The sequence below is a fragment of the Sceloporus undulatus genome, chromosome 6, assembly GCF_019175285.1.
Source record: "Sceloporus undulatus isolate JIND9_A2432 ecotype Alabama chromosome 6, SceUnd_v1.1, whole genome shotgun sequence".
Lineage (NCBI taxonomy): Eukaryota > Metazoa > Chordata > Lepidosauria > Squamata > Phrynosomatidae > Sceloporus > Sceloporus undulatus.
The window spans coordinates 82,852,759-82,866,653 of NC_056527.1; the positions used below are offsets into that span (position 1 = coordinate 82,852,759).

At 41.5% G+C, this 13,895-nt stretch overlaps 1 protein-coding gene across 4 annotated transcripts in view; it reads right to left on the bottom strand.

The window, feature by feature from the left end:
* The window catches only part of SCN4A (sodium voltage-gated channel alpha subunit 4), a 71,667-nt gene that overhangs the window by 31,950 nt on the left and 25,822 nt on the right, over positions 1 to 13,895 (bottom strand). For all 4 annotated transcript variants that reach the window (XM_042471834.1, XM_042471837.1, XM_042471835.1 and 1 more), the window contains 2 exons: positions 11,676 to 11,849; positions 10,357 to 10,713 (listed from right to left, as the gene is read on the bottom strand). In XM_042471834.1, the coding sequence (XP_042327768.1) occupies positions 10,357 to 10,713; positions 11,676 to 11,849 (531 nt within the window). The remainder of the gene's footprint in view (positions 1 to 10,356; positions 10,714 to 11,675; positions 11,850 to 13,895) is intronic.

Below are 13,895 nucleotides of genomic sequence, written 5' to 3' on the forward strand. Positions count from 1 at the left end.
TATGAAGAGCAGGCTTGGACACAGAAGAAGGAGGAGTGAAGATAGGAGGAAGGAATATCAACAACCTAAGATACGCAGATGACACCATACTTCTAACAGGAAATAATAGACTTAGAACAACTACTAAGGAAGATTAAGAAAGAAAGTGCAAAGGTAGGCTTACTGCTGAACATAAATAAAGCAAAAACAATTACCAAGGAGCATCAAGACAAATTCAACCTAGACCATGAGGAAACAGGAATAGTAAAAGAGTTCCCATACCTTGGATAAAACAGATCAAAAGGGGGACTGTTGTCAAAAAATCAGAAGAAGACTGAGAATGGGAAAGAACGATCGTGGAGAGAAAAGATATACATCTGAGCAAGAAGTTAGAATTGTACAATCTATTGTATTCCCCATTACCATGTATAGATGAGAGAGCTAGACAGTGAAGAAAGCAGATAAGAAGAAAATAAATTCATTTGAAATGTGGTGCTGGAGAAGAGGATATCATAGACAGTCAAAAAACAAACAAACAAATGAGTCCCAGAACAGATTAAGCCTGAAAATCTCCCCGGAAGCCAAGATGATCAAATTGAGGCTGTCATACTTTGGCCACTTCATGAGAAGGCACGACTCACTGGAAAAGACAATAATGCTGGGAAAGGTGGAGGGAAATAGAAAGAGAGGGAAATCCCATGCTAGGTGGATGGACTCTATTATAAGGGGATAACGGGTTTGTATTTGCAGGACCTAAGCAGAGCAATGAAGGATAGGGAGTCTTGGAGATGTCTCATCCACAGGGTCACCATGAGTCAGGGTTGATTCAAAGGTGGCTAGTAACCACAACAAAGCACTCCTGAATGATGGCTATCCAGCTTTTACTTAAAATGTCTAATGAATGAAAATACATTTCCTTTCACGGTTATGTGCTTCACTGTCAAACAGCTCATGTCATCAGGATGTTCTTTCCAAATTTTTACTCCAGTACTTTATAATTTGAGTGTCTGGTTCATGTCCTTCGCTATGAAGCAAGAGAAAACAAATTTGCTCCATCGTCCATGTGACAGCCTTTCAAATATTTCAATAAAGTTATAATATCACACTTTAGTAATGCCTTCTCCAGACTACATCCCCCTCCTCCCAACGCCTTTCACCTTTTCTAATAGGACTTGGTGTCCTGGTCTTTCACTATCTTTGTCACTATATTCCAGGTTGCTGATACCCTTCCTAAACTTTAATGCCTATAGCTGGACAATTTTTCCAGGTGAGGTCTCACCAAAGTAGAATGGTAGAAATACTTGCTGCATCACTGTTGGGCCATGTTTATATTGTGAGTCACTAAAATTGCTAGATTCTGCAGCCAGCTGTCATTAAGCCTGTACATGCACCCAGTTCTTCCTCTTAAATGCAAACTGGTACGTATGTTTATCTGTTTAAAAAACGCATTGTGTTAGTTTTGGAACAGTTCTCAATCCTATCAAAATCTTCTTGAATTTCATTTTTATCTTCTAGGATATCAGCAATTGTATCCAGAAAAGAAAAAAAAGTCCCTGAAAGTATCAAAACTTTCTGGTTCTTTTTCCTTTAACTTTACCTGCATGTTCATTGTTTTGCAGCCAAACTCTTTCTTGAAAATCATGCATTTTTCTCACTCCCCTCTCCCTTGGGTTCTTCCTCCTTCCCCTCTCAAGGATCATGAGTGTTGTCTAGACTCAGACAACACTTCAGAAATTGACTTTCACCAGCTTCCACTAAACCCTTTAAAAATTTTATTTAGGAATTACAAAGTGTTAAATTACAGTTATCCCTTTGTATCTGCAGGGGTTCCATTCTGGACACACACATACTCTACACAGATGAAAAAACCACAAGACCTCAAGCCTGTGGTTTTCAGTGTCGGCATGTGTGCGCACACTCACTCTGCTGCAGCCATGATTATGTGTGACCAGACCATTAAGGGCAATGGGGCTTGCCAACTGCAGATGCTTAAATCCATGGATGGCAAAAGACTGTGGTTGGGGAGGGTGGGCTGTACTTTAGCAATATTGCACTATATAGAGAGAGATCTTGTAGTACCTTTTCATAGACTAAAGTCTACTTCCACAGGTGCATATGGTACTTCCTTAGATGCATATGCATCTGAGGAAGGAGACTTTAATCTATGAAACTCATGCTGCCAACCTCTTTCTCTCAGTCTCAAAGTCGCTACAAGATCTCTCCACATACTGATTCTACAGACTAATACAGCTGTATCTTTGAATTCTACCAATACTGCACTAGTTAAGCATTAGGGTCATTTCCTTTTATTGCTAGTATTCCTCTCCCCTGCTTAATCTCTGTTGAACCTGCTGTCCTGGTAGCAGTCACTATGTTTTTTGGTGGTGAACTTCTTAGCTAATTCAGAAATAATAGACAGACTGCCATTGGAGAAGTACATTTCATTTTGGGAAATACTGAGTAAAATTAAGCTGATCCAGGGAAAGTGAATAAAAAGTTATTTTAAGTGCTGGGAGACAGGAAAGGACAGAAACAAAACCAGGGACTTTCTGATTTTTCCACTCTGTCTCAATGCGCCCTCAGCTACCAACCCTGGTTTGATCTGCAGGTTTAATAAGCAAACCCCTCTACTCTTTTGTCCAAGTCATTTATAAAGATGTTAAATAAAATTTGCAAGACAAAAGCCTGCAACACCAACTTATCACTTAGCTCAGGCAATAGGGAGCTTTTGACAACCACCTGTCATCAATACCTAAGTTACTCTAATACCTTAGGGTGCCATTTATTTTATACTTAAAAGATTGGGCACTGGAGAAAGGGGATAGCCTGAAAAAGAGGGAGAATAGAAAGACAGTAATTTCACCCTTTCCCGCTTAGGGTCTGCAAACTAAACTGATGGGCAGTTGATACATGGTATCACATGGAAAGTCAAACTGACAAAGTCTTATTGTCAAAAGATGGGGCGATGACCATGGGCTTAGATCAGGAACACAAATCATGTAGCTATTGGCCACATTTAACCTGCATGTCCATATTTGCAATCTGTGGGCCTTTTATCCCAGTGTTCAGGTCACTTCCAATGAGCTAAAGGCAATGAATATATTTCTGCTCCTCCAGTGGAGCAGCTCAGGCTGACAGTAATGACCAGCTAAGGTTATCCTTTGAGTTTCATAATCCAGTGGGGACTTGAACCTGGATCTCCCAAGTCAGTCTTACCACTAAAGCACTCTCTTTATTAGAGAAATATATGATTACAGAAATTTCATTCTCATTTCCTATTTAACACGAGAGGAAAGTAGAACCTTCATGTTCAGAATCATATTCTACTGTATATCAGTTACTTTGGGGCAAATAGTAACTGGTATACAGTAGAATATGGTTCTGTACATGGAGGTTCTACTTCCCTCTCATGGTAAATATCAAATGAGGGCAAATAGAGAGCCAGTGTGGTGTAGTGGTTTGAGCATTGAACTGTGATTCTGGAAACCAGGGTTCAAATTCCTGCTCAGCCATGTAAACCCACTGGGTAAACTTGGGCAAGTCACACTCTCTCAGCTTCAAAGGATAGCAACAGCAACTCCCCTCTGAAGAAATCTGCCAAGAAAACCTCACAATATGTTTACCATAGCATCGCCATAAGTCAGAAACAACTTGCAAAACAACAACAAATGGGACAAATAGCAGGTAAGCTGATCAGTGTCATGGCTTGTTCATGTGTTCCCAGGAGGCAAGTAGCTGGCTACAATTGGAAGCAACATGATGGATCTGCAAGTGCTCCTCCAGTAAGGCAGTGCCAGTGGACATGCTGGCTGGGGGATTTTGAGAGCTATAGTCTAAATAACAACATCTCTAAGTTCTGGAGAAAGCCAAAATCCAGGTCCCAGTTCAGCGTAAAGCAGAGCCCCTTTCTGACTCCCGCTCGGCTGTATCCCTCTTATCAAAGGCCCCAGTGGGACTACAGGCATGCCATGTACAGTAACATCAGCAAGAAAGTGGAATGTGTTTGCTGTGAAAAGCCGGCTTTCTGCCCACTCTCAGCTGTCAGTGTTTGTGCCTCTCCCCTGCCAGGAGCACATTTGAGAAGGGACTGCTGATATTCAAGGTCATGGCTATTTGCACATGGCTCATGCCTCATGACTTAACAAGGACCTTTATATAAACCCCTTCCTTGAAGCTCTCAGATGCTTTTCTTAAGTACCTATGACGGCAAAGAGAGGTGACTGCTGCACATAACCCTAAAGGTGGCTCAAAGCAGAAACTTCCTCCTCCCTCAGCAATGGTCACTCTTTTGCTCTTAATAGCATGCAACGGAAATGGCACCAACAGAAAACTAGGCTCCAGAAATACCCCAAGGGTTGAGGCTGGCCACAAAATTCTAAAAATGAGAGATATTTGGTTTGGAATGGAGGAATGATGGTAGGGAAGAGCTCAAGACAGGATGATGAAAATTACATACGCTGCTGACTCAGGCCAGAAAACCCTTTCTTCTAATCTTGAAGGTGCTTAGGTGTGATTATTTGATAGCCCTGGAAGACATTCTGCACATGTTCAGAGGCTCTCCAGTGTTAGACAGGCAGTGTGTTTACCAATTCAGTGGACTGCATGAGAGAAGCTGGAGAAAAATGGGGAAGGACTAAAGTTTGGAAAAGGTTATTATTATTACAACTCTGCAAATGCTCAAACACCATGCTCACGGAGTTACAATTTAAAAAATAATTTTTCCAAGCACTGGCAATGAGGTTTCCTCTATTGCGCAGCACATCTTTCCCCAGCACCTCTTGACAGCAAAAAGTTATTTCGAAGAGGAGGAGGCAATACATCTCTGTATATTACACTGGCATAGATTGCTTTACCTTCACTGTTTTGCTAAGAAAGGGCCTTCTGGTATTGGCCTACTCTTTCATACACCTTCTTAAAGGACAGAAAGGTAAGTGTAGAACACTGGGACTGAAATCATTTCAGGGACTGAAATAATTTTAAATATATATATTAAATTGTTTTACTATGATTAATATTTAATTTTATTTTAATGTTTGTCATAATATAATCATTTTAATTGGTAAGCTGCCCTGTGTCCCAATCTCGGGGGAAAGGTGGGATATACTGTAATAAGGATAGTAACAACAGCAACAACAAACCAAAAACAATAAATCCTGTAGCCAGCTGGTTAATATTGTCTCGTGGCCCATACTCATAAAGGAGGGAGCAAGCTTGTTTTCTGCTGCTCCAGAGACTAGAACCTGCAGCAATGGATGCAAACTGCAGGAAAAAAGATTCCACCTCAACATTAGGAGGAACCTCCTGACAGAAACGGCTGTTCGACAGTGGAACACACTTCCTAGGAGTGTAGTGGAGTCTCCTTCCTTGGAGGTCTTCAAGCAGAGGCTGGATGGCCATCTTTCGGGGATGCTTTGATTGTGATTTCCTGCATGGCAGGGGGTTGGACTGGATGGGCCTTGTGGTCTCTTCCAACTCTACGATTCTATGATTCTATTCTAAGGAGAGGTCTTATTCCATAAAACAAGAGGCTTGGCAGGATTTTCAGCCTCTATTTAAAAAGTTTACATCAAATCAACTTTCTTCATCCTGGACAAACATCACCTTTCACTTCTCTCTATTCTCAACCAAGGCAGCGGGGTGTAGTGGTTTAAGCATCAGACTATGACTCTGGAGATCAGGATTCAATTCCCTGCTCGTCATGGAAACTCATGGAGTGACTTTGGGCAAGTCACACACTCTCAGTCCCAGAAAACCCTGTGATAGGAGCCTTAGGGTCATCTTAAGTCAGAAATGACTTGGATGCACACAAGAACAACAATGTCACCTTTTCCAGAAAGTCAGCCTAAGTTAGGATGTGAGCATTTTCAGTGCTTAGAAAGATGTTATTTGGGTTCTCTTTTAGTGTATGGGATTAAAGAGAAACAGGGAATGTCTTCCATTCAGTAGATTCTAATACAGTATATGTGCAGGACCAGTTGAGGAAATGCTGGGCAAAGTGCCTCAATTGGCATTTTACATTGATAAGCCCACACAGTAGGTATACTCTGAAGGTGGATCAAAGCTGCCATTTCCCTGCTCCTCCTCCTCCTTTTTTTTTTTTTTTTTACAGTTTTACAAACTGGTGAATGGATCAGCTTTTTGGGGCACTGTAGAAAATTGACATGGAGACTAGGAAACTCAGTTGCTTGGCATGGAGAACCCTGATGGGGCAATTGGACCCTGGCAGCTGCCTTACAATGCCAGGTGCTGATGCCATGTCTGCATCCAGTATTGGAGAGTCTACAGTTAATGATTTGTCTGATCATATCAAATTAGTGAAATTAAGGCATCCTCAACTACAGTTCTTTCCATTATCACAAACATGCAGTACCCAACACTCTTACTTGAGCTAAACACTTATAGTAAGTTTTCAGATCATGGCTAAAGAACCTGTGAGCATCTAGATGTTGTTGGACTCCAATTCCCATCAGCCCCATACAGGCTGATCAATGGTAAGGGATATTGGCAATAGTTGCTAAATGATGGCCAGGGGGCCACTAATTTCCCCGGATTGTGTTCCATGTTTCCCATTACCTCCCCTGACTTCCTGGAACATGTATACCCTTTGCACTGGACACACTCTTTTCCAATACGGTGTGTATAGTAATTATGGCTGTATGACTAGTCATGCTGCCTGAGGCATATTGGGAGCTGCAGTCCAAAACACTTCAAAGCTCTGGAAGTAAGCAATCAGCACACCTACAGATGTCTTCCCTCATAGTGTGTGTGAGTGTGTATGTGCATGTTTCTTCACCTGTCAACCTATGGCAATCCCATGAATTTCATAGGGTTTTATTAGGCAAGGAATACCAAAAGGTGGTTTTGCCAGTTCCTTCCTCTGAAATACAGCCAACAGCTTCATATCAATGTAGCCCTTATCTCAGGTCATCCCGTTCAATGACTGTGGACAGCTCCCTGCTCATATCACTTTCCAAGTAGATTCCTCTTAGATTAAGGGACCCTGGCAAAGCAGCCCAGCCTGCGGTCCAACCACTAGGAATGCAGGGAACTTTCAACACTCTTCAAATCTGCCAGTGTGTGGTGTTCTTTGATAAGGGGTGGATGGAGGTGTGGCAAAAAATGTTTTGCACTTCTATGAAGGGAGTTTCTTTCCCCTGACAAGTTAGCATGGGGCAAAAGGAGGAGAAAGAAAGAAAGAAAGAAAGAAAGAAAGAAAGAAAGAAAGAGAGGGTCTTTTAACTCATTCTCCTTTGATGTCTTCGCTACTCAAACTCACCATTCCAACTACTTTATTTCCCCTGGGAAAGGAGTAAGATACAAGTACAGAAGGAAAGAAATGTGGGGTATCAAGAGAAATGATTTTTTTAACTGAAAATAAAAAAAAAAATCTTCACTTTAACTGAGGGGGTGGATGTGAACACATACTCGATAGTGGAACTGATTGAGATGCTGGTGGTGCACACAATTTCCTAGGAAGTCAAGCTTCTTTTTTGGAAGCCTCAATCACCTATGCAGGATGATCAACACAGTGTTTAACATGCATGAGTCTCATGCATGAGGGAGCACTGGTGGTGCAGTGGTTAAAATGCCAGTACTGCAGCCACAAGGTTGTGAGTTTGATCCCAGGGCTCCAAGGTTGACACAGCCTTCTATCCTTTCTTTGGTGTGTTACAGAGTGCCAAAAACGGGTGCTCTGCTGGCGCCGCCGGTTGCTGCGTCCAGGAACCGCAGCAGTCAAACCGCGTGGTTCCCAGATGCAACAAAAAGAAGCCGCAAAAAAGGAGTTTCTTTTTGCGCCCCAGAAGTGGCGCTGCGAGTGGCCAATGGCACACTCGTGACATCACTTCTGTCGCAGAACGTGCAGACGCTATGTGTTCGCGATATCAAGATGGCGGCGCCCGTGTAGAACGTGTGTCGCCATTTTGTATGTCCCCAGGACATACTAGGGTTAGGGGCGTGCATAAAGCACGCCCTTTCCTAACCCTAGTACGTCCTGGGGATGTACTTTACGCCCGTGCGGAACGGGCCTTAGATTGGTAAAATGAGTACCCAATTTGTTGGGGGCTTTGAGAGTGCTAAGTTCACAAATAAGTGATATAGAAATGTAAATGCTATTGCTATCAACACTATGGCCAGGATGGTGGATTCTGCACATTCTCAGAAGCACGCTGTTCTTTGTAATTAGTCATTGAGGGATAAAAATTCCTGGCTTCTATTTTCTTAACTTCTTAGGTTTTGTTTTGTTTTTTCATATATTACACGTCAACAAACTGATCAAGCAAAAAAACAAACAAACTGGTTTGGCTTTTCAGTAACTGTTTCTGTTAGGGATGTAAATCTTTGCTTATACCATTCTTGCCTACAGTAATGATTTATTTCAGTTTTCTCCTGCTAGACAAGCTCATGAAACCCTGTGTGTATTTTTCAATAATTTTTCACATGCCAGGGTTCCCTCTCCCCAAAATTGATTTACATAGAAAAGTTAAGTTTTGAGTGGAAGATATTACATTATGCACAAAATGTACTATTTTCTGCACAAAACTACATTTTTTGCACAAAATGCAAGCTTTTTGTCCAAGTGAATTTTTCACATAAAACTTACAACATGAAAAAAAATCTGGCAGTGGCTGACCATTTTCTTGGCAGGGAGCCTCAATGTGTCGGCAGCCTCTCTCACTGAGGACAAGAAAGTCTATGTATTCTTTACATTCTAAGTATCTATATAAAACATGTGCTTCCAAATATGTATTTCTCTCAGGATCAAACCAGGCAAAACATTGTTTTTTCTTAGTCTAGGGGCCCAGATACAAATTTTATAGTGATGACAGCAGGGCTTTAATCCTTTGAAAACAAAGACACCGCACCTCTTTCTCTTCCTCCCCTGCATTCTGTATAATGTATCAGATCGCATGGCATGATATTGCCATGCCTCACATTTTCTACCCCCGCAAGTTGTCACTAATGATGCAAAACAGGAGGAGAGAAATACAAAGCTCAAAATGCCCAAGAGTCATTTTTGCTTTTAAAGTGCCACAAGACCCTTGGTTGTTTTAGCTGCACCCCTGAATGTATTCACACTACACAATCATCATAATATGATACCATTGTCATGGTTCTGGTCTTGGGACTTATAGTACAGTGAGATACTTAAGAATCCTCAGCTAGAGAGTTGTTCCAAGAATTTTAGTAGTAGAAATGCAGATAACTAAGAACTAGCAAAGCTATATGTCTCAAAAGGAAGCACAAAGCAAACAAAAGTCATGCATATATTGTTCATCACATGCCCTTACAAATGGAGTAAAATATCAGCCACATTAGTAAGCTATAATCCTAGCCTAGGAATGGTAAATCTTATATTTCTGAGTTCTAATAGATGTCAAGAATACTGAAACAGTTGTTTGTCTTATAGTGCAAGACACTAGGAATCCACACACACACACACACCACAAAAAATGATGGGAAACTGTGGAGCCTATCCATAAAAGTTGTGCAGTTCACTCAGAAAACCAAAGTTTTTCTGGAAACCACTGTACAGCCTTCCCTAAAAACTGCACAGGTTTTGGCATGGAAAGGAAATTGTGAAACATTCAAACTGTGGGTTTTTTTGGGGGGGGGGACCAAACAACTGTTTCCAGGCAGCCATATGTTGTTTTTATATAATTTGGATGTTTCACAATTTTTCGTTTTCACATTTTACGTTTGTTTTTACATAAAGCAAATCTTTGGGGCAGAAATCCCAACCAGCAAGCTTCAGTCTGAAACACAGCAAGGCTGACTTCACATGTTTGGAAATAAGAGAGGTAATACACAATACTATCCAAAGATGGTCTCTCCTTCACAACCAATATACCTGGAGCCTAAAACTACTTGACTGCACCACTGAATGGTTTAGATTTGAGAAACCCAAATTCATATGCTTACTTGGCCTGGAAGGTATACCACAGGGAAAGAGAGGCAAATCAAGGGGAGCTAACTGGAGCTGGGATTCATCACGTCACAAACCCAGAATCTATTTCCATTAGTATAACTGTGTCCCAAAACCATCCTCATACACATAGATTAAAAATAACAGTATTTTCTAGGTAGGTGTGCTTCCAAAAATACTGGAGTATTTCAGAACAATATTAGCTAAGAAAAAAGTAGAGTAACACATAAAAGCCATAAAACACAAAACTGTACCTCTAGTGACAAGTCAATAGCAAAGACCTATAATGCAAAGCCATGGAATTGTTTTGACCCCCTGCACCTCTCTTAAGCAAGCACAGGGTGCCTCCCAAATAAACACATTTGATTGGACAACAGAAATGTCAATCAGTCCACACTAGATTCAAGACCTTTTATGTTGCTCGAATATTATTATTATTTTTGGCTACTCACCACTAAGTTCCCAATGACCATGACCATCATGAAGACAATGAGGCACAAAGTCTGTCCAGCCACTTCCATGCAGTCCCACATGGTCTCAATCCATTCCCCACAGAGGATGCGGAAGACAATAAGGAAGGCGTGGAAGAAGTCATGCATGTGCCAGCGCGGCAGCTCACAATCGGAGGAAATCTTGCAGACACACTCCATGTAGCTTTTTCCAAATAGCTGCATGCCCACTACAGCAAAGATGAAAACGATGATGGCCAGCACCAGAGTAAGGTTGCCCAGGGCACCCACTGAGTTGCCTATGATCTTGATCAGCATGTTGAGAGTTGGCCAGGATTTGGCAAGCTTGAAAACCCTCATCTAGGAAAGAAAGGACCCTGATGAGTCGCTGAAACTGTCTGGCCTTGGTGGGTTGCTATAGCTCCCCTGAAATAGAACCTGGAAATGTCACTTTTTTGGATTACAGCGACAAGAATCCTCTAAATAGCATGGCCAATGGCCTTACAGACTTAGAAATCTGGGAATTCTAGTCTTTAAAAAAGTAACATTTCTAAGGTCAGAAAACAACCACTCTCAGCCTGCAATCTTTTGCTGCCTCTTTTGAGGACCCTGAACCTCAAGTTTCAGATAATGATTCTGGTAATCTATGTAAAATCCCTTCGAAACAGTATGTCTAGGCTTGTTCCCTCCAAATGCGCTGCAATACAGCTCTTGGGTAATCTAGGGACCAAATTTGCATGGCAGTGTACTAGAATATGCCCTCCTCCAATTGCTGCTATGCCATGTACTTTGCTAGAGCTTTTAAACTTTAGTTTTTTTGGAAACAATTCATGAATGTTAATCAGTTTTAAAAGAGTGGCATTTAATATTACACGTTACTAATGTATTACTTTTTTGTTTTGTTAAAAAAAATATACAGTGCACTCGCGCCATACACGGGTGCGCCATATGCAGCTTTCAGTTTACACTGAAGTTGCACCACATGAAAAAGAATGGTGTGCACACCCATGTTTTCAATAGGGCTGGAGCATACACGTTTCTTGCCCAAATGGATCCCCCACATAAAGGAATGGCCCACTGTATGTAAAATTATAAAATTGCTCCCAAATGTTCCTAAAACTGAATACATGCTCTGTATGCATGTTCCAAAATTCTCTGCAATTTTTATTTGGGGCTTGGGGAGCCTCCCCATTTTGCCTAGATGGGAAGACCCTCATCCTTTCCTGACACTGGGTAGGAGGAGTGAAAACCTGAACCTATCCTTTGGCTAAAGAAACAGCAGGATCCCATTGTGTGAAGGAGGATGGACCAAAGTCACTTACCAGACGGAAAGAACGTAGAACAGACAAACCCTGGACATTGGCAAGGCCAAGCTCAACCAAGCTGAGGGTGACAATGATGCTGTCAAAGATATTCCATCCCACCTGGAAGTATTCATAAGGGTCAAGAGCAATCAATTTTAGCACCATCTCAGCTGTGAATATCCCTGTGAAGACCTGCAGAGGAGTAATATCAAGTTTGACAAGAGATTGAAGGGAAGGAAAAAAACATAACCATGTCAGTTAGTGTGCAAAGGGGTGTTGCAGCACCTTTGAAACTAAATGAGCGAAAGACATTGTAGGATATGTTTTCGTAGACTTGTTCTAGTTCCTCACATACATGACTGCGCATTTGAGGAAGTAGATCAAGTCTACAAAAGCTTATGCTACAAAAAATTAGATGTCACAAGATCAATGGTGCTCTACTACCAACGGCCCAGATATCCACCACCACATCCTGATCTTCCCAATAGATATGCTAGCTCAAGATTTTGCTATTCCCAACAGTTGTCAGGAAAAAGCAATTTTTCTTCCTGCAGTGTCAAGACACCAGGAACTCACCCCCCCCCCCCAAATAACAGGAAACTTTCTGAAGAAACCTATAAATCTTCCCAAAAAGCAACATATTTTTTCTGGGAAGCTGCACAGCTTTCCAAAAAGCTGGTGGTTAAACCCCCTCAAACATATAAAATGGAATGTTGCACAACTTTAAAACAGGAACACCCCAAAAGTGTAAGAACTATATGTTGTCCACAGAACAGGGGATAGAAAAAAAGTGTCCTTCATTCTTGTGCAGAAAGAGGAAAAAAACCTTGTAGGATTGCTGATAAAATAAAGACATCTTTTCTCACTGAGGGTAAGCAATTAAATTCTTTGCATCCCCATTCAGGCACACCTCCTGGAGGGAGAGATCATCCTCGTGTAGCTCTACCCCTATTCCCAGATCTGTTGGCATCACAATCCACAGAATTTCCAGGTGTTTGGATTAAGTTTTAACTTACTCACATTTATCCAGGATATCACTGACTTAAGATATCCCTTCAAAACTTCCACTGCCTCCCTCTGAGGAATTGGACAGGAGAGTTGGAACTATCAAACCTCTGGATGGCCTTCCCCAGAAACTACATGTTAATGTTGAAGCTTTAAGGGGCACAAGATAAACACGTTTGACATCCAGAAGGCAGAATCTGCTGCATAGTGCTGCAATCCCCCAGCCAGCATCATGTTCTAAGGTTTAGTCTTCAGAAAGGAACTGGACTGGAACTCTCCAAGAGGATCACAAAGAGTACTATGGGTGATCGCAACAAAAGCTATTGAGAGGTCCTAAAGAACTAAGCGGGGCACACTTTCTATGTCAATTTCTTGATTATTTCACAAAGTAACAAAAGCAGTTTCAGCCTGAAAAATAATTGGAACCATAGCAGGGGGGAAACAGAAACGTCCCTCTTATTCCCCAGACCCCACATTAATGTCCTGATCTGAAAGAGACCCCACCCCATTTCTGCTATTTATTCTTCCAAAGACATTCATGCAATCACTAATTGGATGCATTACATCCAATCTAGTTTAACCTAATATTGAAGAGTGATCTTGTAGCACCTTTGAGACTAACTAAAAGAAAGAAAGTGGGAGCATGAGCTTACATAGACTTCAGTCTACTTCCTCAGATAGATTTACTTCAGTCTACATCTGAGGAAGTAGACTGAAGTCTACGAAAGCTCATTCTGCCAATTTCTTTCTTTCAAAGGTACTCAGAGGTACTACAAAATCTCTCTACATACTGTTTTTACAGACTAACACAGCTATATCTTTGAATTCTAATACTGAAGAGGTGAGCAAGCTCTGCTTCAGAGGAGGAAGACTGTGTTACATATTATGAACATTTCCTATTTCCAGAGATCAACCAAAAAGTGGTAGACGCAGTAATCCTACAGCATAATTTCCCCAAACTATCCAAAATTCATAAGTCTATCAGCCTTCTGGAGTAAGCCATACTTAGCAATCCCACAGTGGCCTCTGATGTCTCTAGAAGTCAGGAGGCCCTATCACCCACTACAAGTATAGCACTATGATTCCATTTTAATTGCCATGCGAACATCCCCTACTATAAGCTAAGCCCTAAAGCTCTCTTGCTGAGAATTTTAAATACCCCTCCCTAAACTGCACATCCAAGGATTCAATAGGATGGAGCCAAGGGAGTTAAAGTGGAATCACGATGGTTTA